At 39.1% G+C, this 25,682-nt stretch overlaps 1 protein-coding gene across 10 annotated transcripts in view; it reads left to right on the top strand.

Annotated features, from left to right (window-relative positions):
• Window positions 1-25,682, top strand: part of macrod2 (mono-ADP ribosylhydrolase 2) — a 393,934-nt gene that overhangs the window by 289,124 nt on the left and 79,128 nt on the right. For all 10 annotated transcript variants that reach the window (XM_067525087.1, XM_067525095.1, XM_067525067.1 and 7 more), the window contains 2 exons: window positions 15,066-15,096; window positions 25,445-25,518. In XM_067525087.1, coding sequence (XP_067381188.1) covers window positions 15,066-15,096; window positions 25,445-25,518 — 105 coding nt within the window. The remainder of the gene's footprint in view (window positions 1-15,065; window positions 15,097-25,444; window positions 25,519-25,682) is intronic.

Below are 25,682 nucleotides of genomic sequence, written 5' to 3'. Positions count from 1 at the left end.
CGGTCCAAGCCCGGTAGAAATTGGGGAGGGTTGCGTCAGGAAGGGCATCCGGCATAAAAACTATGCCAAATCAACATGCGGACAATGATCCGCTGTGGCGACCCTGAACTCACGGGATAAGCCGAAAGGAGAGTAGTAGACTTTTCATTGTAACACAGTAATGTGTTACATCATGAGTTCAGTAACAATTTTAATAGTTACTTGCAGTGAAGTGTTACCATGTTCAAAAACCATATTGTAATTGTAAGGAATTAATGTTTTCTGTTAATCTCTAATAAAGTTAATCTCCTCAAATATCTAGTCTATTTTCCTGTTCACTCGCATGTTAACTCTCAGAGTCAGACTCTGCTAAAACGTTAATATCTTCATACCACTGGATGGTGCACAGTAATAAAAGTTGACACAGAGTCCCCATGGTTGGTTAAAAACTTTGTATTGGAGTATATGGTGGAGAATATGTGGACAATATCATCATGTAAATAAAGCTGGTTTAGCTTCAGGCCGTGTGAGTAGGACACATAATTGTTTGGGTGGTCTGTATGAGAGCACTGGAGTTGACATTATGTGGTCATAAAACCAGCCATAAAAAACAGCAGAAACATGGTAGAAATGTGTAGCCGATGTCTGACAACTACTTTGCTAACTGGGCCTTCATAATTTTAATGTTTACTTTAGACCAAATGTTTATGGAGCCATTTTGCAAAAGTAACTAAAATGAATAGGTTACTGCCTTGTAACTCCACTTATTTCTTTTAATGATCAGTAGTAGGTAATATGTAACTTCCCCAGCACTGTTTCTTGTTCAAGAGAACAGCAAACTCTCATATTTAGAAAACACTTCATCTGATGATTTTCTCTACAGGAAGTACAGAAAATGTTTGCTCGTAGAACAGCAAAGTCATTGAGCAATTAAAAGAACAGGCACTCTACAGTATTTCACATTCAGGGGCATTGTAGTGAGTCTATAATTAAATTGGACATTTGAGATAAGTATATTGCTTGCATTGCTTTGATAATGAGATGATGAATGATAATGAAGACCATCTTGCCTCCAGACTTCTAGCGTGAGGACCTATTGGCTCCCCACCTGACTTGAAGAGTGAAATAAATCGTTTTATATTACTGATAAAGAGATGTTATTGAAGAAAATAGCGCGGCCTACTTCAGTGTTTTCTCATTTTCCAAAGAAACAACATTTCCTGAGAAACAGAATAGTTTGGTTACATTAATTATTGTGGTAGAATATAAATCCCCACTTCTAGTGATGCAGTATATTTTTGCTCCAAAAACACGATGTATGTGTGATGATGTGATGCATTTGCTACAGAGAAAATGGCTTTCCAGTTTTAGTAACTAATTAATGCTTTATCAATATTCATGATGAACTCCACATTTAGAAAGCTGTAATTAGCTTTATTATCCTCTGGCCATTTGTGAAAAAGTTATTCTTGTAGTTCAAGTTAAACCAGAGCAACACCTCAATTTTCTAACCAGCAAGTGTACTCTACACTTAGATGTTACCTAGTATAGAAAGCATATATCATACCAGAAGCAAATGACGAAAACAAAATCACTTCTATCCAGCACTTAGCCTGCATGGAAGGCAGAAAGAGCTGGATGGACAGTGTCATAATTCACCGTAGCCACCTGGTGATTCCCTCAGTCACCTTCCTGTTTCCTCTCAGCCAGCTGCTCCCTGTACTCCCAATCAGTCTGCGGCTCCAGTGCTGCCGCAATTCACCATGGCCTTGAGTGTCCCCCTTTTTTTGGATGTTGGTGGGTCCCTCCTCATTCCTCCTGATTTAGAAATGCACCTGTAGTCCGACAAAGATGCCTCAACCTTGCAGTGTAGCCCTGGGATTGGACTGCAGTTGACGAAAATCTCGTATACACAGTTTGTTACTTTGGTTTTTCTTATATTTACATTGTTTTTCTACTGTTTGTCATGATTGCTCATATTACCTCTATATACTGTATGAGGAAAAAGTAAAAGATTGAATAGACTGGACCTACATGTTTCGGTGATATTCCACCAGTTACTCAGCAAGATGGTTAGCAGTAGATAATAAAAAAAAAAAACACATGTAATACAAGTCTGAGCCTTCATGTTTATAATAATAATGTTAATTTTGTGGCTACAGAGATTGAATTATACCAAACCCAAGGAGCATGGAAGTATTATTTCCATCTAGTCCCAAAGGTCCCTGTCAGACTCTTGTTTCTTTGGAGGTTTTTTTTCTTGTTTTTTTTTTTTTGTAAGTATAAAGTAGGAGGGGAATTTATTGTTCTGCCTGGTTGGCGATAGATATGTATTGTCTGGACCAGGCCAGGGTGGCAGAATGGTTCCCGTACTGTAACTGAGCGGTGTCTGCATGCAGGTGACCCTCTCTGTGGATCCTCCACTCTCCCCAGCTTGCCTGTCAGGCCCTACAAGTGACATGGTTTATAAAGAACCTTATTTTTTTTTTTAAACAGCCTCTTGTATTCACACAACCGACCTTTAAGCCTTCACATACCGTATGTGTGTATAGATTTAGTTATCAATGTACTGTATGTGGATCAGTATTTTTTTTACTGTTCTAACATCCTTGTAAAAAGAATTCTGACTTATCCCATGATGACTGTACACGTGTCACCTAATGTAGCTTTTATGTAGAGTACATGAAGTAGTAACAACTGAGATCTACAGTATAATCTCCTCTCATCAAAGCTATTTTCGATGAGCACTGTTTACTCCTGTCTAATTGTAAAGCTGTTGTCACTGTCTGTGTCGTTTCCAAGATTTAAATAGATAACAGGCCAAAATGAAACTTGGTGGTGTTAGGTTTGCTGACTCTCTGCAGAGTCTACATTGAAAGGAGTACAAGAATGGGGAAAATAATATGGAGCTGATTGTGGCTGAGAAATGCTGACATAATTGTTTGTCTGTACACCAGCAAAGTTCTGTTTTATATCACATCAGTCAATACAGTTTCAACCATAACATATGAGACATTCTACTCCAGTAATTTTAACACATGTTCACTCACTATTACAACAACTATGTGGACAACAGTCATGTGAGAAATCCGTCCATGAAACTGCTGTTACTGCAAGAAAGCCGACAAAATTTATGGTATCCCAGAAGTCCAGCTGACCATCCGGGAGTAGATTCGTGGACACTACGGCCCTGCTTACACTGCACATCAGCCAAAAACTAGCTGATCTAAAATTTGGCCCAATCTATACTCAGTTGGGAACAACTGGTACTTTAGGTAACTCAAAGTACTGAGATTAAATAATAAATTCAGGATAGTATTCTAGTTGGATGCTAAATGTCTAAAAATAATCCATTTGCAAGCTATACAAAGATTCATCAAGCCAAAGCATTTCTGTCCTTTATGTCCCAAGTACATGTTGGGCTTTAACCCTGGGTACCATGCATGTCTACTTTTCTCAGTTGCCTTCACCTTTTTATGTAAGGAGAGATTTTGATTAGGCCTGGAATGCTCCCTAATATAAATCTCCTTTGGGATATACTTTGAATGGGAAATCCTTCAGAAGACATTTACACTCAGTAAATTTACTAATACACTAGGGTTTAAAAACACTGCTTTTATAGCTTCATACTTTATATCCATATCCTGTGCTGTAATGTGGAAGCAACAGGACTACTTGAGGATGGCACCAAGCCTTTGGGAGCACTCCTACCAGCACTTTCACATCCGTTGATCCCCCATATCCCTATACTCGCCATGAATAAAGTAAGTTTACTACGTGACAAGGCAAGTGTATTAGAGTATGTACTCTCCCCTTGAGCTTGGCAAGAAGAAACCATGTGCTTCAGATGGCTGCCACTGGGCTTGGTTTGTGTACATTTTCAGATGAGTGAAAATATGGGAACAGGGGGTGAGATTAGGTATCCTAGGGCATCCTCACCACAGTTTATCCCACTCTAATTACCCTCATGCAGTGTTTACATCCGGTGACCACCAGGAGCCTCTGTCCTCCTGATTCTCAGCCAGGGTGGATTAAGAACATGTAGGGAACAGGGCAACGCTGCACCCTTGGTCATTTTAAAGTCCCATGAATATAAATATTCATACTACAGCCTGTGAAATCACTTGTCTCTTGACACAGACCTCAAAACTATTAAACACTAAAACAGTGAAATCCCATGTACTGTAGCTTTACCATAGACATACCGTAGAACCTCACTCCACTATGTCAGGGAGGCATTTTAATAGAATTCTACTGGGAGCCTTAATAAACCTATATTATTCTAATGAGAAATGAATAGCTAACATTATTGAATTCACATATTTATCATACTGGGGACAACAGCAACATTGGCTATGGTTAAAATAATAATATGCTATAACTACAATTTGCTGCTTGCATTTACATCAAGATTATGACCTACAGCTAAAGGCATATCCCATAGGGCTAAGAGCTACTCAAGGTACTGTAGCTACAGCTAACAGTAGCCAACCAGACATTTCAAACAAACTATTTAATTTTGCTGATGAGTTTAATAATTGGCTTCAAAGTTGCTGAGGAACAGTAAATGTCAGTACTGCTGAGATTGTGGAAAAAACGCACTCAAACAACCTTTTTTTCCTTTTTATGAAGTATTTGTTCTTCTGACATGCCTTGCCATCTTGCATAAATATTCACTTTATTATAATAATGATTTCTGAGACAGCTTTTATGTAGCTTCACTTGGCTCTAGACAAGCAAGGCTAAAAGCTCATCAAAGAAAGGCACACAAAATTGAAATGTGCATTCACATTGTCACCTTTCAAAAGCCTATTCATATGGAGACAGAGATACAGTACAAGGCCTGTTTTTGCCACGGGTGTGAATATCATTAGCTCTACCATGAGTGCAATAAATGTGAGTAGGTGCAGTAGCCTTTGCCCATGAGACAATAAAACACATATGGAAATGAGCTGACAGCATGACTAATAGCTTGCAGTTTGAACTGCGCGCTCATCTCAGCAAAATGCCCCCTTTCTCAAAGTGAGCCATTATAAAGTTATCAATGTGCCTTCTTCCCCTTTGATATGTCTTTAACTGGTTGAGGATTTTACAGCCAAAAAAAGAAACACCTTAGAGAAGCCATGGGTTTGCACGCTGTCTGCAGTTATGCCCAAAATGAGGATAAAATGCATACAAAGAAATCTGTCACTCTCCGTGTCTCTCCTGTCCCTAATCCTTCCACTCCTGAGTCTGTGCCTGCCACACCATCATCGGAGCTCAGATCAAAGTGTGAGCGAATGGCCCCCAGGTCTGCACAGAGGGAGAGCTGACCTCCTCAGAGCTTACTGTATCCTTGGACCAAAGTCCTTTTTAGGGGTTGGCATATTAATTGAAAGCTGATTCTGTGCAGTATGCCTAAATTGAGCTTTCCTGGATCAGCAGTCTTGCTTTGTGAACATTCCCTAAGGCAGTCACTGTGTCTATAGTGTCATTTGTATAAAGACAATGTAGGCATCTTTTTTGAAACATCTTATGTTAGTACAGCTGGAGTGACCTGAGGTTGGAAACACACATTACTGTGTTTACAGAAAATGTATTTGTATTCATGCCAGTGGTATTGCTAGCTTAAACCTTGATTACTTGAAGCACACAAGACCAGACCAGTATATACTGTAAATTGAAAAATAGTGTTTTCTCACGCTAATACGACACAGGCCTTGACCCCTCATCCTGCTACTGTTAATTAGTGTTGGTTGCTCATACCTCTGGGCAAGCTCAGATTTATGGCTTGATGTTGTGGGGAGCTTTAAAGTGAAAGTGTGCTGCTGGGGCCTGTTCTGCCCAGAGTACGTGGATAAACTGGCTTTCATACAAAAGCTGTGATATACAACTGCGTTTATGTGTGCCGTGTGATAAATCCACCTACAGTTTAGCAAGCAGGTTTACACAAGATAATGAGTCTTGTCATTATATTTGGGATCATGCATGTTCATGTTTGGTATAGTAGCCCACTATACCGTAGATTTATAAGTAAATTCAGTATTATTGGAATTCAAACCTGGTTGTATTTTGAAAACCAGCGCAATATATTTTAATGCAGGATAATCTATATAATGATTTCTTCAAAGGGATACCTGGACATTCTGGGATTATTTGGTGATATACTGAGCATTACATAAAAAGATCAATATCAATTTCACCCCTCCACTTTCAGTAGAGAGATACATCACTCACATGTTTAGCCTACCGAAGCACAAACACTGGAGGAAGAGGGAAATGGCTAGCCTTCTAGAGAAGTAAAAAAATCCTTTCAGTTATCCAGGGTTTTAGTTACCTGTCTGCCTGGCTGCACTGCTTTTTTATTTATTTTTTTTCTTATGCCCATTCATCTCACCCCAGTCTACCTTGGCTCACAAATATGCTGTTGCCTGCCTTTTATTCCTCCACGACACTGCAACACAGGGGTTCGCACATGCTATGTATCACTGGAGTTGTCCATATGGAATGAGCTATTATCAGTGTTGTGGAACTGAGTGGGATGAAGGCAATCGCAGAGCACCCTGAGCTTCCGTTAACAAAGAGAGTTCATTAAGTCCATTAAATTCCCAATTGACAGAAACATCCCAGGCCTCAAGTCTTGGATTAATTATTCCAAAATCACAAGGCCGATGAAGAACCAGAAGAAACACATTTACCCAGTGGTATACTGTATGTTTTGCCTTACAGTATACAGGAAAAAGACAAACATTCACTCGTCTAATTGGAATATGTGTCCTTATGATTCATTTATAATTATGTACTTACCTTGCTTCCAAAGGGTCACTGCTACACCATTACAGAGAGCTCAATTCGATTTGTAGTTAATGAGGTTGAGTCTCTTGGTTACTTTTTATTTTGTATCTATTACTTTGGGAAATATGTTTATGGCCCATTTTATCATCTGTTATGGTTCTGTGCATATCTCCTATCTAGATTCATCTGGGTAAAATGTTACTTAGCTTTTCCATTTTATATAATTAGAAACTAAAAAACAAGTCAATTTAAAATGTGCACTCTCTTAATTAGCTGTTGTATAAGCTAGGAACTTTGTTTAATTGCTAAAGATTATTTTTATATAACCAAACTTGTTATCTGCAGTGAATTTGTGTCACTTTCTTGTATGTGGTGGTTCTGTTGTCAAAGTTTGCCTTCAAAACCTTGAAAACAGATGAAACGGTCAGAACAGCCTGGATGCTCTATGAGACCATTATCTGTGGGGATTTTGACATTCATATTCTAAGCTCAAATGCTAAGAAGGAAAATCCTTAAGTCTTGGCCCCTTGGCTATTCTCTCTGGGCGATGGTCTCCAGCTAAGAATAATTGCAACTTTCACATGAACTATATTATTTCAAGCTAACTTGCTGAACAAATGTCAACGCCCTTTCCCTATGTACCTTGTTACATTGACTCCACATTAACCCCAGCAGTAGCTCTTAGCCCACTAAGTTCAGACTGTGGTGTACAATATACCGCAGACCTGATTTTTGTCTCACATTGGTGATTGCACAAAGACCATTTACACACAACAAGTCACATATCTAAATATGTATGCTGCTTTGTCACCTCATAAATTGTATTAGGTTACTGAATTTGAAGGCCCTTTGATATACAATGTGGTTTTCAAATGTTGAAGGATTCCTTGAAAGAAAAAAGAGTAGTTAGTAATTAGTAGATTTATGTTGGAAGAGTAGCATAGCCTTGCTTTCATTTTGAAAAGCCGGAAACCCCTTTTCTTCTTTTCTTTGATTAAATGTGCTCCTGAAGTTGATTTATGAATGAAAATTAAAGGGATGCTCATGAAAAATGCCCTAATTATTATTTTAGTGTTCATTTTAAATCAACCACTTGGGAATGATTCACTCTTGCAATACAAATCACATGCTATATTTTAGGATTACTGATAGCTCAAACGTCCTACTGTAGCTCCATATGCTGCTAATCTCTACAGAGACAGTTTGACAATGGGGCATTGATATTTGAGAATCTACATATAACCTGGTTTTACTTTCCATTCAGGGGAAAAATGGCTTTTTGCTTTTGCTCCATTTTCTCTTCTCCCTCAGATTCCTTTAAGAAACAACAGTTTCATAGATTTAGACAGAATCTTTCTATTTCCCTCTTTGATCACTTTATGCACACCTGTAGTTTAGGATGCCAAAATGCAAATGATTTCTAATGCTACACACCATGCCGGCCTGCTTTACATTTCTCAAGCATTCATTGAAATAATCACAAGCTTTAGAGGCCCCGAGGCATATTGAATGATGCCTTCTATCCTGCTGAGTGTTGCATTTCAAATATTCAAATAAAACGTTTTGCTCTGAATAACCACAGATACATTTTTTCCTTTATTTGCTTCTTTCCTTGGTTCCATCTCAGGATTTAATCAAAACGAATCTTGCAGTTTATAATGCCATGGCTCTAATGATAAATACAATAAAAATTTCATAAGGTCATTATAATCATATCAGGATGAGGATCTTAATTAAAGTTCAAGGCTTTAAAAGAAGCGGATGTTAGATACCATAAATTATCAAATAAAAGCCCATATTAAAAGAAAAGTTGAGGGTGTGATCTGTTGGAGCAAATAGTCTGGTTGCCAATAAAGTTGGCGGGAAAAAACAAATTACCTGTACTATATTGGTTCCTGTGGTAAATTTATAATAATTTTATTTTTTTGCAATATTTCCTACAATTTGACAGTTTAGTCACAAAACAATTTACCCTTTGTGTAGTTTTTAAAACAAATATTGTTGTTAATTGATAAAATGTTAACTAACAACTTTTAACAGCAAATGGGAGGAAGATCAAAAGGTGGAAGTCTCCTTACCAGTACAGCATAAATGAGAAGAAAGCAAGAGAAACTAAATATCAAGGTCTTTGCCTAATATCAGCCTCTTTCAGCAAAACTCCTGGTCCTCCCTTTGGCAGTTGGGGTAAATAAAGTCCTCAGCCACTCTTTGAAAAATAACTGTATTTCATGATGATCCCTGATCAGACAACAAAACCACAGGTCTATTAGTTCAGCTGTCAGTCTCATGCGCTTTCCGTTTTACAGCATTTCAGATCAGCACTGCAGAGGAGTCTTGCTTTCACCCGCCACAAGCATGCTAATCTAATCAATAAGTCATATATAAACAGAAAATATCTGACTAGAGGTCTGCCTGCAGCTGTACACAATAGTGGGTATAGTGGAATAGCAGGAATACATTTCGTTATTGAGTTTACCTGACATGTTCCTCGCCTCCTCATCTGAATTCTGTCAATCACATACGGGTCAGGTAGAGGTCAGTCAGTTTGTCTCACCGATGTGAATTTCTTACTTTTGTGCTTTTCTGTTGCTCAGTGGTCAGTGATATAATTTGGACTGATACTGAGCAGGAGTACTCATACATAAATATGAGCAGACGGGTGGTTGCATGTGCCCTTAGTTCAGAGTAGTATCATTTTTATGCTACTCTAAACGCTCTCTCTTTAACACTAAGGGAATCAGTGTCACCAGGAGACCTCGGTGGGAAATCACATTGATATGAATAATAAAAGAGAACAATCTCTACTAGAACTGCATGCTCTTTTACAGTCAATGTAACTGTTTGCAGATTGTAAATGTTAAAGTTTTGCAGGTATTTATAACTGTTTTATGGTTAAATTTGCCATGTACTTCCCAATGAAATGGTACTAAAAAGAGCTTCTGTGCAACATAGCTTTGGGCTTCAGCGTAAAATGTGATTGATCAAGCATTTGGCTGGTCATGGACCAAAGCATCAAGTAGCCCTCAGTTTAGTATCTGCTTGTATTTGCTCCACTGCTCTGTCGTATGCACAGGCTGAAGCTTTTACACTCTTTTTCTACCCCGCTACCTGTCTTCCTTGGATTTGCTGAAGTAATAGGTGCTGCCGAAATGTGTACAATGAAGAAAATCATAGAGCATGCCAAGCTTCATTGTATACAGCGAGACTTAATTATTTCCATCCACTGTATATATCTTTGGTCAGACTCCATTGCGTCGCCTTTTAGACTAACAAATTTGAGTTTCTAATAAGTCAGCAAGAGCTTAGGAATGCTCTGCTATAGAAGCGGAAAGTGCTTAGGAGACCTTTAATGAACTGTATGAGCTAATTCCTTAATTCTACAGGTCTACATTCTGCTTGACCGTGGTCTCAACCAATATATTGTAAGAAGAAGTACAAATAATTTTTGATTAAACAGATAAATTGTGATTAGAGGAGACCAGGTAGACCAAAGTGGCTGGCGCATTTCAGTTATAAATATTTTATTGGAGATGGGATTGTCAGACCGGGAATGTTTTGTTTTGGTTTATTTATGATAACAAGGCTTCTCAATCATAGAGTAGCAAAGGTGTATACAAAGAGCTTAGTCTAAATAAGCTGTTTACCAAGGTATTATGCACACTAAGTTACTCACTGCATGTAAACACAGCCAGTGATGCCGAGTCCTTAATGGACACTAAGATGTTATTGTGATAATACTTACACTTCATCACGGCAGATATAAAAATGGGTGGTAGGACTCGGGCTATTAGGTTCCAGGTTTTTCACCCTCTGCATTTCTCTATCCTCCATTTAGCAAAATGACACTTAAACAATCAGCACTCACATTAGAATATGGAGTAGGGCATTATGCAGAATAAAGGGGCGTTAACGCGTCATATTTGAATATTCTGTTCTGTAACCATGACATGCTCTTCCCAGCAGCAGCAGCAGCAGGTAGCTGATTCAGACAGAGACCAGGCATGACCTACATGTTTAAAGAACTACAGCAGTCAACAAATTGGATTGTCTTGGATTCATGTTCTAATACTGTGATGTAAGCTCACACCGTGGCACCACTTGTGAATAATAAGATACTGTACTTTTAGTCGCATTTGCACAAGGTTTCCCCTCACTGCTGTGATTTATAAGCATAGTTTCCATCTGCAAACAGACTAGGAGGCTTCAAGCTATGGGGCAGCACCCTGGGTCCAGTGCTATTTACTCAATCAGCCGAGACGAGGTGCTCCCTCAGCAGGATCCTGCAGTCACTGTGTTCATGCATGGTTTTCTTACCTTTACCACGTCTGCCAATGACTGCGTTGTAGTGCCTGCAATATGAGAAGCTGACAGCTACAGCAGGACAGCTGCATTTTACCACAGGTTGAACCATCTTTACTCTGTCATTTCCTGCTGTTTAACAAATGGCTGAAAGCTGCAGGCCATCGTGCTCTCAGTAAAGTAACAGTGACTTAATTTTATGAGCTCTTTTGCAAAGTTTGACTCACATTTCTAAGTCACTAAATTGTTTTCGTAAAACACAATTATCAATTCAATAAAAAATTTATTTTGTTTTGTAAACATTACATTAAATTGCAAATGTAATCATATTCATTAAAAAGAAGTAATGATGTAATGTAGTTTTTTCCCAGCAACAAACACTAAAGCCCTTCTGTATATATCCTTAATATACTGTGCAGAGATGCTGAGAGGAAAGGTGCTCCACTTTAAAGTGATGTGATAGATTAGGGAGGAGCCCCTGCAACAGAATAATTTCCCTGGTGACCAATTTCAGAACACTTCCAAAGCAAAGAAAATCAGCAACAAGCAACATGTCAGCCAACAGACTCTTGCCACGATGCAGGCGGACATGCTGACTCACTTCTAATGAGCATCCAGAGATAGAAATAATAACCCAAACCAGATATCATAGGTCATGACTGCCTACATACCGCTGACTATCCTAATTAACTCTAGACCTTGTACGGTGTTAGCAGATGTACAGGTATGTATGCTAACTACTATCAAAATAGCTTCTATGGTGGCCCAGTGTGGATGGGGAAAAGAAAGAAAAATGGGCTCTACTTTGCTGTGGGAGTACTTCTGAATTATCCTGTAGCTGTTGCATTCAGTTTTAAAGGCTGCCCCAACAACATATAAGGCAGTGGTACTCATTTGTTTTCTGCCTTTAAAAGAACTAAAGCTCTTACGATGATGATGATGATGATGACGAAGAATCCGATTGGGACAGACTGTCACCACTCATCTACTCTGCATGTGTGTAAATATGTACAACTGCAGGTGTTGTGTACCCATCTTACTCCCTGTTACATTAGGGATTTTTCAAGTTTTTAATTATTTTAACAAAACTTAATAAATATTATGCATGCTGACATTTACAGATATTGATCAGTAAGATTTATAATTTGTGCTAACTTCAGTGCAATTTATTGCTTGCTTTGTGGCTGAATAATAAATGAAAAGATGTGTGAGCCAAGATGCCAACCAGGCCTCACATTTTTATTGGATATATATTCTCCTCTTTACTTTTGGCAATAACAGTCCTTTTAAACAAGTGACCTCTCCATGTGCTACAAAGGGTTCAGATCTTTACAACGTCCTGTTAAGTGATTACCTGGTGCATTTTCACACCAAGGAGATCAATACTGTTTAATAGATGAGTCAGGAAACTAATAAAAAAGATTTTAATTGATTATGCTGATGTTATGACATTGCCAAAATCTGTCATGTGTTTAGTTAAGGTTAGGTTTAGTTACAGTCAGCGCAGACGTTTAAGAGACTGACATCATGGCTTTTTAAGCTTAGAGTGGATAACAAGTCCTTTGGCTCAGGATCAGTCTGGCAGCCAAAAGTGGCTGAAACATTGAGGAAATAATGCTCATCTTGCTTTAAGATTAAATAAATATGCCATTCTCCTTAATAGAATGCAGATTTAAATGGAGTTTTCCTGCTAAATTACTTTTTGATTCTTTGATTTGTATTGACCGTTGCCAAATGGAAAACTGGCATTACTTAGAAAAGCTAAAAATACAGAATTTCACTGTTTGGAATGCCAAGATGCTGCTAATGAGTCTAGAAGTACACTTAGGAATCACTCTATTATATTTGTGCTGGTGCTTTGAGAGCCTTTGCGGTTTTCAAATACAGATTTGTTTGAATCTGACCTCATATTTGCACAGTTATTAGTTATTTCAGATACACTTAGTTTTTTGTGTATCTGTCTATTTTGTGTCCACAGTCTCAATATATCTTTATGTGTGCCATGGGCAGAGCCTGGCACAGAACTAAAAATGGCCATGCTTTTCCACGCTTCATCATCTGTGGTTTGTGTCAGACCCAGACAGTCATCTGGAAAGGTCAAAGCTTCTGTAAAAGATTTAAATCACCCCACAGAAGAAAGATTCACCTTGACAGGCGGAACCTGAAAACTAGTAAATAAGAACACAAACAGAGACTCATTCCTTTTTGCTTAAAGCAAGGACAAACAGGCCATCGCATTTCAAAGCAGGTTTCATAAGGTGTGATGCGTGAGAGAAAAAAAGTCAGCATATTTTATCAGTCTTTTAAATCAATTATTTCCTTTCTTTGTTTAGAAATTATGCTTATTCCTTCCCTTAGTTCAGAAGATGCAGATCTATGACTACTTGTTTGTGTAATAATCATATAAAGAGACTTGTTTGCTACCTTTTCTTTGAGATCTATTGTGTTTTCATTTATAAAATGAAGTGATCTTCGCAAGGCTGTTAGCAAAAGCATGTTTCTAAATACAACTTGACAGGGTCAGTGTGGCAAAACAAACTGTTGGGCTTAGTTTTGGCACTGGCAGAATTTGACATATGGATGGTTTTCTTTGATGAATCTCTGTAGTGTTTTGTTGTTCTATATTCATCCAGTTGCGAGCTGCTACTGGATATTTTTTTTCATTTGTCATCTTATTATATTAATGTTGTGGCCACGCCTTTTGATGAATGCATCGACTAAAGCACAAATTCAGCTGCTTTTGAGGACAAATGGGACCTTTGAAAAAATCCTTTCTCTTTACTGTTTATTAATATACTTAAAAAGATGAATGTGAAATGGGGAAGCTTACAGCAAGGCCTATGTATCATAATATATTTGCTCACAGAAGTAAAGAATAATGAAACTATTTTCAGCTATAAAGCCATGCTTGAATAATATGTCTACAGCAAAGTGCTACAAAGCAAGAACTATTACAAGGTGGTTACTTTTTATAATCTTTTTCAAATAGACAGCCATAAATTTATGTAGGTTTTTGCTCTTTAGCTCAAGACAATATTTAGAATATTTATTCTGATTCTCTGAATGTCTTTTTTTTTCTGTGTGTGTGCCTGCACTTTGGTGGTTACAGGGAATTATTGACTCCTGCTATTGGATTAGTATGTAGCAGCAATGACTCTGATTTAGTGTTTGGCTTCCTCGTCATTTGAATCAAATGCATTGAAAAGCTCCCTGCCGTGATGTCCTTGTGGTTATTCAGACGCAGCTGAGTCACTGGTGGCAGTTTGTCTCAATTTGAAATAAAATAAAAATGTCTATGGTATTTAATTCCTTTAAATTAAATACGTGTCAGTGGGCTAAAGATTTGATCACTGGAGTACCTTCAGACCTGGGAAGCTTCCATAAACATTAGTAGAAAGTGTAAGTTTGAGCAATCGACAAGGTCATTCAGTAGACTTTATTTGGATATTCATGCCATGGAGATTATTAAGCAGCAGGCCATACATGTACCTAAAAATTCATGAGCCTGATCCACGGTTCCTTCAGGCAACCAATGCAAACTGTGACTGTAATGGACATCAAGTGTGGGCATCAAGAACTAATAGGCTGTGTCGTTCATTGGCACAACATTACATGATCGAGTTTTCTCCAACAGCTTCTTTAACACAACAGTGTAGTTGTGATAATCCATCTAATGCGTGTGTGAATACGGGTGTTCAATTCTAGGATGGATTTAATGTGCCTGTTTTTAGAAGTGTAAGTGTTTACGCATTCTGCATTGGAGGTGGAATCTACATCACGATACAGTCCAACATTAGTTGCAGGGATTTGGGCAAACAATAGTGTAAATTGCTCCTTTTGGGAATGAACAAGTAAAGCAGTGGAGGCAAGTATTAAGCATACAAAGGTAAACAGGAGGTGGCCAGAATAGCTATAGTTTCATGCAGATGTTTGCAAACTCGTGGTACTTAAGGTTGTTGATGTTTGAATTATTGCTTCAATTTTTGCTAACATCTCTCTTTTTTTTCTTACAGGCCTTCCCATGTATATCCACAGGCATCTATGGTAAGCTTAAACTACCCTATCTATTTAATTTCATTAACTTTATACTTGTTATGCTTTTCTTCATACTTTAAATGCATGTTTTATGATTTCAAAAAACCTGTACATATTATCACCTGCAAATGTTATTTCAGTGGCTGAATTTTCAATATTCAGCATCGAGGCAGAAGCGATCAGGAAATGGTTTAAATACTATATTTACAAAGCTTTCATTTTAAAAGATAGTACTGAATGTTGACTTCTGAGTTCACTTTACACGTTGTTGCACAAAAGACACAACCGAGGATAAACCGGTCCATTTTGAGACCAGACTGGACAGGTAGGAAGGTATCTCTGGCAACGAGTCGATGTGCTCACCTAAAGTCATAGTGAAATCATGCCAAACTTATACAAGCAGCTTTTAACATGTCTCTACTGATGATTCTATTTTGTTAATCACTGCACTATACAGTTCATGCCATCAATTGAATTTTCACACACAAGCTCTAATAATCACTATTGGTTCATGCTAATTTACACTGCTGCCCCTGGTGTCTTCCGCACTGTGGTTCCATAAAAACAGTCACAACTCTGGTTAACTTTAATTAGGTAACATAATTTCTCAAATTACCAAGACGTTATTTTTATCACAGTGCTTTTGCTATTGTGTGAGTAAAGACCAGTGAGAGACAATGAATGGTAAATGTGATCGGGGATCTGTAAACTTTTGGACAGTTATCTCACAAGAGTCTTTAGGTGATCTGATCACTCCCTACAATCTCATAAAAGCGAAGAAAATTAAGAGCCCTATGGCGCAAACATTGTTCCCTCGAGATGTTCCTATTTACATGTAGAAGGATGATCATGCCCCTTTGCAATATGTAAAACATACTGGTGGTTCCTTGAACATCAAAGTGAATCCTTCCATGCCGTCTAAAGTGAACAAAATGTAGAGGCTCTAAATGACAGTAACATATATTAAGGCAGAAAAACTTGACAAGTTTTTACTACGCACGATAAATTCTTTGAGATACCTTAGGCTTGTGTAACTGATGTGATATGTTGTTTTTAACAGTGTTGTTTGTTTACTAAACCTGCAAAATTAAAATCACGCGTACAAAACTTTCCGTCACTACATGCTTTTAATTTAACAGGCTCTACTTTCTAACGTTGATGGCATAAATAAGCATAAACAATTTAGTTATTTGAATTCACTACCTCTAATTAAGACCTGATGCTGGGCGGTTTAACTGTACATGCACCCCTTTGCAAATCTGCATTGCAAATAAGTGTCAAACATCCTTGAATTTTTTTTTTTTTTTAAGTCTCAAGCATGACGAGCAGCCTAGCTTCTCATTTGTGCTTGTGGCTGGAAAGTAGTACAATGCCTTGTTTCTGAGATGCAACTAGACAGTCTCACCTCAACATAAACTGCAGTCCATTTTGGGAGTATAGGTGAAAATTGGTGCCTGTTAAACAGCTGACTTGTAGTTTGCTGTGCATTTCAGCCACAAATGCAGCTGCAGAGCTCTCAAGGATGTGTCTTGCAAAAGAGAGTGTAAATGTTCAACTACTGAACAATGTCTTAGTTGAATATTACAAATATTTCAGAAATATAATCACACAGTTCTATTCATACAAGAAGGAAATTCAAGAACGCTTTCAGCTCAAAAATTCCTTACTGACTAGTCCCACACCATGAATGTGCAAATGGAACATAGTGTAGGAACACACATCTCTAAACCTCAGTACTGGTAGCATATATGCAATTAGGGATATGACTGGTGTCAAAATACAGTTACTGTATCTATCAGCCAGCGGAAAAAAGAAAAAGTCTCTTGCACTCCTGTGAATTCCTGACTACCAGGCATTTGTTTTTCTGTAAGAAATGAGGCAATTTTCATTAAAAGCTATCACTCATCCTTCTTTATCAACCCTGTATTATGACTAACTGGCAGCTGTCACCAAGTTACACGTAGAAATATTAAACATCCCAACATAGATTGCATTGATTATAGAGCCTGACAAACTTTTGCTGTGCTCATTAACAAAAAGCTGCAGTGCAAACACAGACTCACAAAGTCATTTCCCTTAAACAATTTCCCACCAGTTTCTGAGCAAAAAACATTCACTACATTATTAAAATCCAGGGTGCTGATCTGATCACATTTAACTGCAATTGGAGAAGTAGCTGAGACACACTTACTGAATTAAACACTGAATAGCTAAGTAGAGTTCAACAGCTGTCCATTTATTCAGCGGCAGTTGGAAAGTGTACAGCAGCAGGTCACGTACAGCGGTAAATTTCCAGTCAGCATGATTAAACTTGTGTACATATGAATGGCTACAAGTTGGTCCAAGTGCCAAGCACCCTGATATACTGTATAGCATAGCATGCATTTGTTAATTTGTTAATAATGCAAAGAAGCCTTTGGGCTTGTAAATCAATCCTCAGGTGTTTACAATTGTGAACTTTGTGCTGGACAAAGCACATCCAGTTATTAGTGGACATATTGAACATTTTCCACCTATCATTTATATTAAACAACAACTTCTCCTAATTTCCTCTCATCATTTGTGTGATATTGTATGTTGTCTGTCACCTGTGTATTACACGATCGGCCGTTACTGAGGTGTTAGTTATGAGCAGGGCTAATGTTAGTTATTTTGTGATCAGTTCAGCAGTCCTTCCTGTAAAATCTATTCCTCCTCTCATATTTTCTTGTCAAGCAGCCCGGTTTCTGAACATTAATCTGAACGTATAATATTACTTGCCATTTTCTGCTGTGGAATATCAGTACGCTTGTTAGTTCCTGTCTCAATATTAATAAAATAGACCTCATTTAAATTCTCACTAATTATGCCAACATGATTGCTTTAGAGAGTAAAGTTTCTTGACAGTGATAATATTTAGTACAGGTTGAATTGGTTATGTTTCCAAATGGATATATGACATTTGGAGTAGACTGTTTCCGCTCCATGCTGCTGATGAGGGCACTGCTCATTACTGTTGACTGTGATGCCATGTGCTGCAATGCCAGTGGGATCCCGTCATAGCCCTCTACCAGCAGTTCCTCACATCAAAGGGATAGGCTGTGCAGAGTCAAGCATGCAGCAGAGGGGGGGAATTAAACAGCCTGTTCAATAAATAAACAGCTTAGCGCTTCCCATAACTGTATCTCCACAGAACAATACAGTTGATTAAGACTGAAGATCACACAGCAGAGGGCAAATAGATGAGGGACTTTAAAAGGAACAACTGTATACTGTGGAGTGGTGCTGTGATGTTATTCTCTGCGACTCCTCTTCCTGCCCCCTGAGAACTGCAATGTTCTGGAAGGGGTCTCTGCTCTCCTGTCAGATAGTTTGACATTTTCTATACATTTTAGATAACCTTTAAGGTCAGCTTCCATTTGAGCATCGTAAACAAAAGCTTTGAAGTGTGAAAGGCACATCAACCCACATTGTGGACTCCACATTGAGAAAGCCATAGTTTTATATATGTACACATGGTCTTGAACCTAGGTACAGAATAATACTTGTGCACTTCTTTCTGACCTATTTCCACACTTTAATTATAGTGATAAAACAAATTCTGTGCCTCCAAATTTTTGACAGAAAGGAATCAGGAACAAGTTATCCAAGGCCTTTATGGTGAGAAAAACCAATTTGTCAGGAAAGCTAATGCTAATTGACACTTTCTCTTATGCCTCCATATTCCTGGAGAGTCAGCCACCATTGACAGATGATGGCAGGACGGGGAAGTTGAGTGTAGTAAGGGTGCACAGGGGGTACCTTAGACGCTTGGAAAGAAAAATGAGGGCTCACACTATGCTGACAGTCCAATCCCTCAGTCCGGCCCATTAGCCACAACAGAATTTCTGCACGGATAGTGTGTCAGAGGTACCACCCATAAACAAACTAGTGCCCACCATGGGCCATGAGGTCACCCAGCATGATAGAGGTTATTAAGTACTACTCCTGTTTCCACATCAATCACATCCACACGATCTAGGTTTAAATGGATTATTCCTTCCAAAGGAGGAGACACCTCTCAGTGTCTCACAAGATCAGTGCCAAGAGTCCAACTAGAAGAGTCTACTACTTAGAGAGGTCAATTTCCCTTTTCGTCTTTCTTTCTTTTCTATCTCCCCTCCTATACATATACACATTGTTGTCTCTTGTAGTCCACGCATCGTTGACAGTTTAGCTTTGTTCAGAGTACACATTTGAAAGAGCATTTTCCAACAGTCTAATAATGAGCTGAACAGTTTTAAGAGGCGTCTACTATAATCGATCTCAGCACGGAACAGAGGGAATAAATGAATGAATGACTGAAAATGTGAAAGTATGTAGATGAACATTAACAGCACTGCTTACCTGGCAGATTGCATTTTGCATGTATAACCTTATGAAAACAATCTAATTGAAAAACAAAAGGTTTTCAATTAGGCACCGCTGCTGCTCCTATTAGTACAAAAATACACAGTTACTTGTTCATTATTTACACCAAGTGAAATCTAATGGAGTCTAAATTATCTGCCCTGTAATAAATCATTGCTTCTTCGTGGTGATAATGTTTAGTCTTTGTTAAAACCGTTTTACGGGGGAAGTCAACGTCTGATCATTAGGAATATATGTTTAGCTGTTCTGTATTATACACTTTTCCACCTTTCGGCTTATCTGTGTCTGTGATTGATCATAGCACTGTTGACAGAGGTGTTTAAGCACTGACTGCTGGATATGGAAGATATGTGAATGTAATCCTCCTACTAGTATGTCCACACTGCCATTTTACTGTACTCTTCAAATCAAAGGTGTCAAGCAGCTAAGATTTTTTTTCCTCCATCCAGCATCATGCACTGGCTCTCTTCATCACTGTCTAGGATTAGGAAGGCATTCATGGCACCTTATCTCTCGACTGTGATGGCTTGCTGGTAGCTTGCCAGAGGTGGCCTGGGCAAGTTCCACCTTCTCTTAAAACCTAGAGTTTACTAGAAGGAGCTTAGCCCAGCAGGGTTGGAAATTTTAAGATACATAGTGTAGGAGCAACACGGTGTATCAGTGGCCAGCAGAGTGAGTGCTTGGAAGAAAGGCAGGAGCTTCGTAGTCTATTTAACATAGTCACACAGTGTGCATTGTACTCAATGCTATTCTCGCTCTGCCGTGTTCATGGATGATAAGCGAAATGTAAAAATACTTCCCACCCTCAGGACGTTAGATTTAGGCCTTTATACAACTTGGTTGAGCATTAAACTTTTGCATATCATTCACTCTTCTGAATGTTTTTAAAAAAAGTAAAATGTCAGGTGATAATTATAGCATGTAGGACAAAGCATGGCATCACCTATATGGAATGTTTCCAAGGAAGGTCATCATCTGTTGTGCCACGGAGGCCGCCCTCTTTCTTCCTACCTCTTTTTCTGCCTGTCTTCCCCACACAGCACCCTCCTATCCCTCTTTGTCTCTGTCTCCTTCTGCGGGCTGCAAAGTCGGTCATGGTCACAGCCCTGCCGTGTCCCAGTGTTGGATAGAGAGGAGCTGCGGGCCATTTGACACCCACGCTTTGGTGCCTAGAGTCCTGGGGCACTACGCTGTCCTCCACCCTGGGTCACATCACCTCTCCTCTGGGCCCTGATGGGGTGACAACCCTGTTTCCCGCTCTCTTTCCAGATGAATACATAGCACTGCTGCCCTCAACTAGAGCAGCTTTCCACTGTGCTGCACTTAATGATTTTCGCCTGCTGTCCAAGCCACAATCAACGTATCTAAACTGTTCTGGTTTAAAATATACTGCCGGACTGTTGTGACAGTTTTTATAGGAAGTAGTCAGATTCTACAATATGTGCTAATATGTGCATTCAACTTAAAAAAAAACACATACATTATTAATGTGTATGTGTATGCATTTATAAACAATAGTGGGGCTCAATCTTAGATAAAGAGCTATTGGCTGGCATGGCAGTTTTATTGGTGTATTTTCTACAGCAGATTTCTGTTTACTAGCATTCCAGCACCTGTGGTGAATTTAGTGCCCAATGCCTCAGGCCTCAGGCAACATGCAGCTTCAAGGTAGACACCTCATCAAAATGAATGGCGTGTGTTAAGACATGAACTTGACCAAATACAACTGAGAGGAAGGAGAGTGGAATCAACAATACAATTCTTGCCTCAAGGGAAAAAAAAGAAGCAATACTTTATATTTTTTTAGGAATTCAGTCAGCATATGTTTATCAAACCAAGGCAACATACCCCTACAAAAAATCAATGTGTGCTCAAAAGCTAAAGAACAACACTAGAAATGATAAAGCCCTAAAATAACAGCAGGCTGTGGTATCCTCCGCACAATATAAGCCCACTCAGGAAAAACAAAACTGGTGTGGTCTGCAGTATCTGCCTACCGCCTACCCATATATTTGCAGACAAAGAACAGGAATGCATCATATCACAGACATGTATTCAACTTGTTGACTTACTTCTGCTTGCTTTAGCAGGTGGTACAGCTCCTTCTCACTCCTTCTCACCAGAGAAAAACACCTAGCTACACAAGTTTGTTGTGAAAGTTAACTCTGTAAAATTAGGATATGAAAGAGTTGCCATGTTGGCAAAAGAGAGAGCCAATAGGTTTGCTTGTTTATGAAGCAAAAAAACAACAACCCTAAGGCAGAGTGCACTTTTATATTATACTACTTTCCAATTAATTTGGTACTTTTGAAAACAAACTACTCTTTCCAACATTCACAGAATTGAGACTGGAGTTCTCTGATGTAAACCGGGTGCTGTCTCATTCACAGCTCAGTAACTGTGTATTTTATTGGCTTTATATGAAAAGCAATGGCTTTCATTTGGCTTCTACTTTGACATATATTATAGAAAAACTATGTTCCACCCAGGGTCCTGCACAAGTGTTCATAGAGGTGTTTTGCATAAAATTAAAAAATGGGCCAGAGTATGTGTCAGTCGATTGCATCAGAGATTAGAGAGGGTTCTCTTTTTCTTCTTATTAACAAAGGTCCTACATGCCCAAGATCATAGGAATAAAATATGTGAATTCTGTTTTAAGATGAATCTTCCTTTTTGCGTAAGTCTGACATGGAGACAGGGATGAAACTGTTCTTTTAATTTAAAAGGAAATTACACCAAGTCATCTTCTTCCGCTTTGCCTTTTTAATGGTAGCTTAAAATTAGTCAAAGCTGCAATATAATTGGGGGAACACAAACTCAAAAGACCGGGCCTAAAAATGTTCTCGGGTTAGATGAAGTTATAGTTCCTGGTCAAAAGTCCACATTTGTTGTAGTAAGTAAGTCCATGAATAGTATATTCTGGCATAACTACATGTACTACTGTATGTAAATGTTATGTTAGGGCACTGTGCCACTGCAGCCCTTTGTTCACCTGGCACGTGCCGTAGTCTCTCCCCCTCTCTCTCTGAATGCTGTTGTGATGAAGTAGAGGAGCCTTCAGCAGAAATAACACTGCACCACCTGAGTCCTCATCAGTGGCGCAGCGCTGCACACATCCCATCAGTGCATCTCACAAAGACAAATCTCCCTGAGCCGGCTATATTCCCAGCATGAGAGAGAGCCGAGCCAAGCAGCGCAGGGACCCTGGAGGGCCCACCATCACCGCGCCTGACGCCAGCTCTCCACCTTCTGACAGATTAGCTTTTTAGTGAACCCTCCACACAGCAAATGGAGCAAAGGAGAATGAGAAGGTGTTGTAGAAGTAAAACACAGCTGTAGAAGTAAAACACAGAACTTTTTTCGTTTTGTCTGCGTATGAGTCATATCACCCACTTCTTGTCTGAACATAATTTCTTGAACACCTGAAAGTGGATTGTGTCAACTGTTCTGCTAATGGTGTTGTGAGTCCTGCGGCCAAGAGAGGTGGTGAAAGTGACGATTGAGGATATTTTACTGTGTGTGTTTTTCACCATGTAAACATACTTGGCCAAGCTGACAGGGACAGAGAGACAACGAGATGGGAGTTGAGGAAAGGGAAAGGTAGTGGATACTATGACGGAGACAAATGGCGAGAGAGCTGCCGACGCACTCGAGCTACTGCTGATGACCTTGGGTCGTTGATGATGCTGTCGAGCAGAGGTCTTCTGGCAGACTGCCCCCAGCGACACTGGCCCATTTTTCTAGCTTTCCGTCTTCCTTTCCGTCATCGCTTTTCCCACCATTTGTTTACATTTGTCATCCTTTTTACCAATTCTGTAGCTCACCACTTTTCACCTCTCTTCCTCCATCTACTTTTTAGCCCTCCTGTAATTAATCAGTATATTTCTCAAATCAATAGAGCATTTGTAGAAAGTCCACACTGAATAAAATGTACTCGATGCCGGTGACCAGAATGTCCTATTGTGATGATTAAGACTTGATTTTGCTTGACATTAAATGTGCTTCTCTGTGACAGCACAAAGTGGGTCCCTACTTTATTATACTAATTTATTTCATTTGTTTATGCGCTTACTTTTTTAAATTTTCTTCTCACCTGTCCTGTTTATTTTTCTCAGCTTTGTTGTCTTCCGCACATCTGTTTGCCTATGTTACCTGATGTGCTAGTCGAGTGTCGGTACACCTGCATATGTGTGGAAACAGATTTCAAAAAGGAAACATCACCAGACAAAGTGGTATTGCTGAAAAGGTTAAGTGTGTTTGGGAGACAAGAGGAGTTGGGTGACCTGCAAACTGATTTGGCATGGTGGATTAGGTTCTGAGTACACAGCTCTTGGGGCAGCTTTTGAAGGGCACAAGCCGTGAATGGGCCATTCGCTGTCTGCAGACTCTGCCTAACTGAGCCATAGGAGCAGACTAGCTGTCACTGCTGGCTGGTATGCGGCTCATATCTCACTTCACCTAGGGCTTGAACAGGAGCTCAGCTCAGCCTCTCTTCTCTCCTCAGTGTAACTCAGCCCCCCCTGTCAGGCTCACGAGGGGCAGAGCAAGAGAAACAGAACGAAAGAGACATCAACTGTAGTTGGATAGGTGAGGGCAGTGGGGATATATCTACATACTGTGAATGTTGTCTGCTAAGGCAGTTAGTTTAGAGCATTTACCTAACCGTTATTGAGAGACTGACAGCCGGTGGTCTGTGTTCGCGATGAAAGAATTCAGAAAATTCTAAACTTAATGTGTTTGTGGCTTTTAATTTCTCTTTATGTCCTACTTGAAGGGTAAAGGCTGTTTTAGTACTTGAAAGGGTAGTCATGTTTTAGCCAGGAAAAAAAAATTTGAGAATGTGACCCATACAATAACTAACAGGCTACTGAGGCATGGCCCTTGTATCAGTTGATGTGTGCTGAAATTGAGGTCCTGACCTCTAGCGTTAGATGAGGAGGTTGCCTGGTGCAACCAGTGGTCCCTTGGGGAGGTCAGGGGTTATATTATGGAAGAGTGTCTAGTTTTAAATCCTGAACCAGGTCAGTCATGACTGGAAAATGTTTGTTTGTTGGCTTGTGGTGTTAAGTACAGTGTAGAGTTAAGGCTAGACTTCAAACTTAAAAGAGTAAAATCCTTAAGTTTTGTGAAAGGCACAGAAGACCAGACTCAGGGGAAATGAAGACAACTAAAACACTACGATGTGACAGAGCAGTAAATAGTAAGTATATTTAGTAATGGCATATTTACTCTCCATCTGTAGCAAAGCTGCCCCAAGGGCTTAAACACTAACTCATTTTAAGATTTTGGTCTTTGGAAGTTCTTTACTGTGGCAGCAAACAATCTTAAGATCAGCATCCAGCAGGGTCTTCACTTATCTGGCCTTAAAAAAAAAAGATTAAAAATAGATAATTCCCCAGTCCATGTGCTTGTTATCAATACAAAGTGTTAACACGCTATTAGCATTCCTGTACTGGTACAGCTATTGTGACTAATTACCTAACCACACTAACTTTACTACAACTCTACTACATTTACTCTAGTGACTGTAATAAAGTAATGAGTGACTAATGGACTAGTTATTGTACAGTCATTTTTCCTATTAATGCAAAATATGTTTTACAGTAATTCCTTTTGAGATTGTTGAGATAGGTGTGAGTTTGAATAAAGATGTTCACATAGTCTATATGTAGTTTAAAGCCACGTCTTGTTCCACTGAAATGTGTGTGTGTGTGTATATGTGTGTGTCTGTGCTTTCCATCACTATGCATCTGTCCCCACATATACTGCATTTTAGCAGACAGCTGGTCCCATCTACCAGAGACAAGCAGGTCGTACTGCTTTCCATTGATTTGGAAGAAATGCTGTTACCTGTGGAGATATTGGTTTGTTTGTTTGTTCACCTGTCTGTTTTTGTTATGTTGCATACACCTAGTATTGACACTGTTTTTTTTTGTTTTTGTTTTTTGTTTTTTCCCGTGTCTCCTAGGGTTTCCAAATGAGCCTGCAGCCGAAATTGCTCTGAACACAGTAAAGAGCTGGATAGAAGAGAATCCTGATAAGGTAGGACATGTCAGGCTAATGCAGCTTTAAAAATAGCTGTTAGTATGAAGCCACCTACTGTATGTATTTGTGCGAGCACTGTCTAATTTGTGATTTTGTTGATTTGGTTTGAGTGGATAAACACAGAACACAAATTTTCATGCATCTCCGTATCAGACAGACAA

This window comes from Channa argus, chromosome 1 (genome assembly GCF_033026475.1).
Source record: "Channa argus isolate prfri chromosome 1, Channa argus male v1.0, whole genome shotgun sequence".
NCBI classification, from domain to species: Eukaryota; Metazoa; Chordata; class Actinopteri; order Anabantiformes; family Channidae; genus Channa; species Channa argus.
Note: the sequence above shows the minus strand (reverse complement) of the source record. Positions and strands in the feature narration are given on the sequence as shown.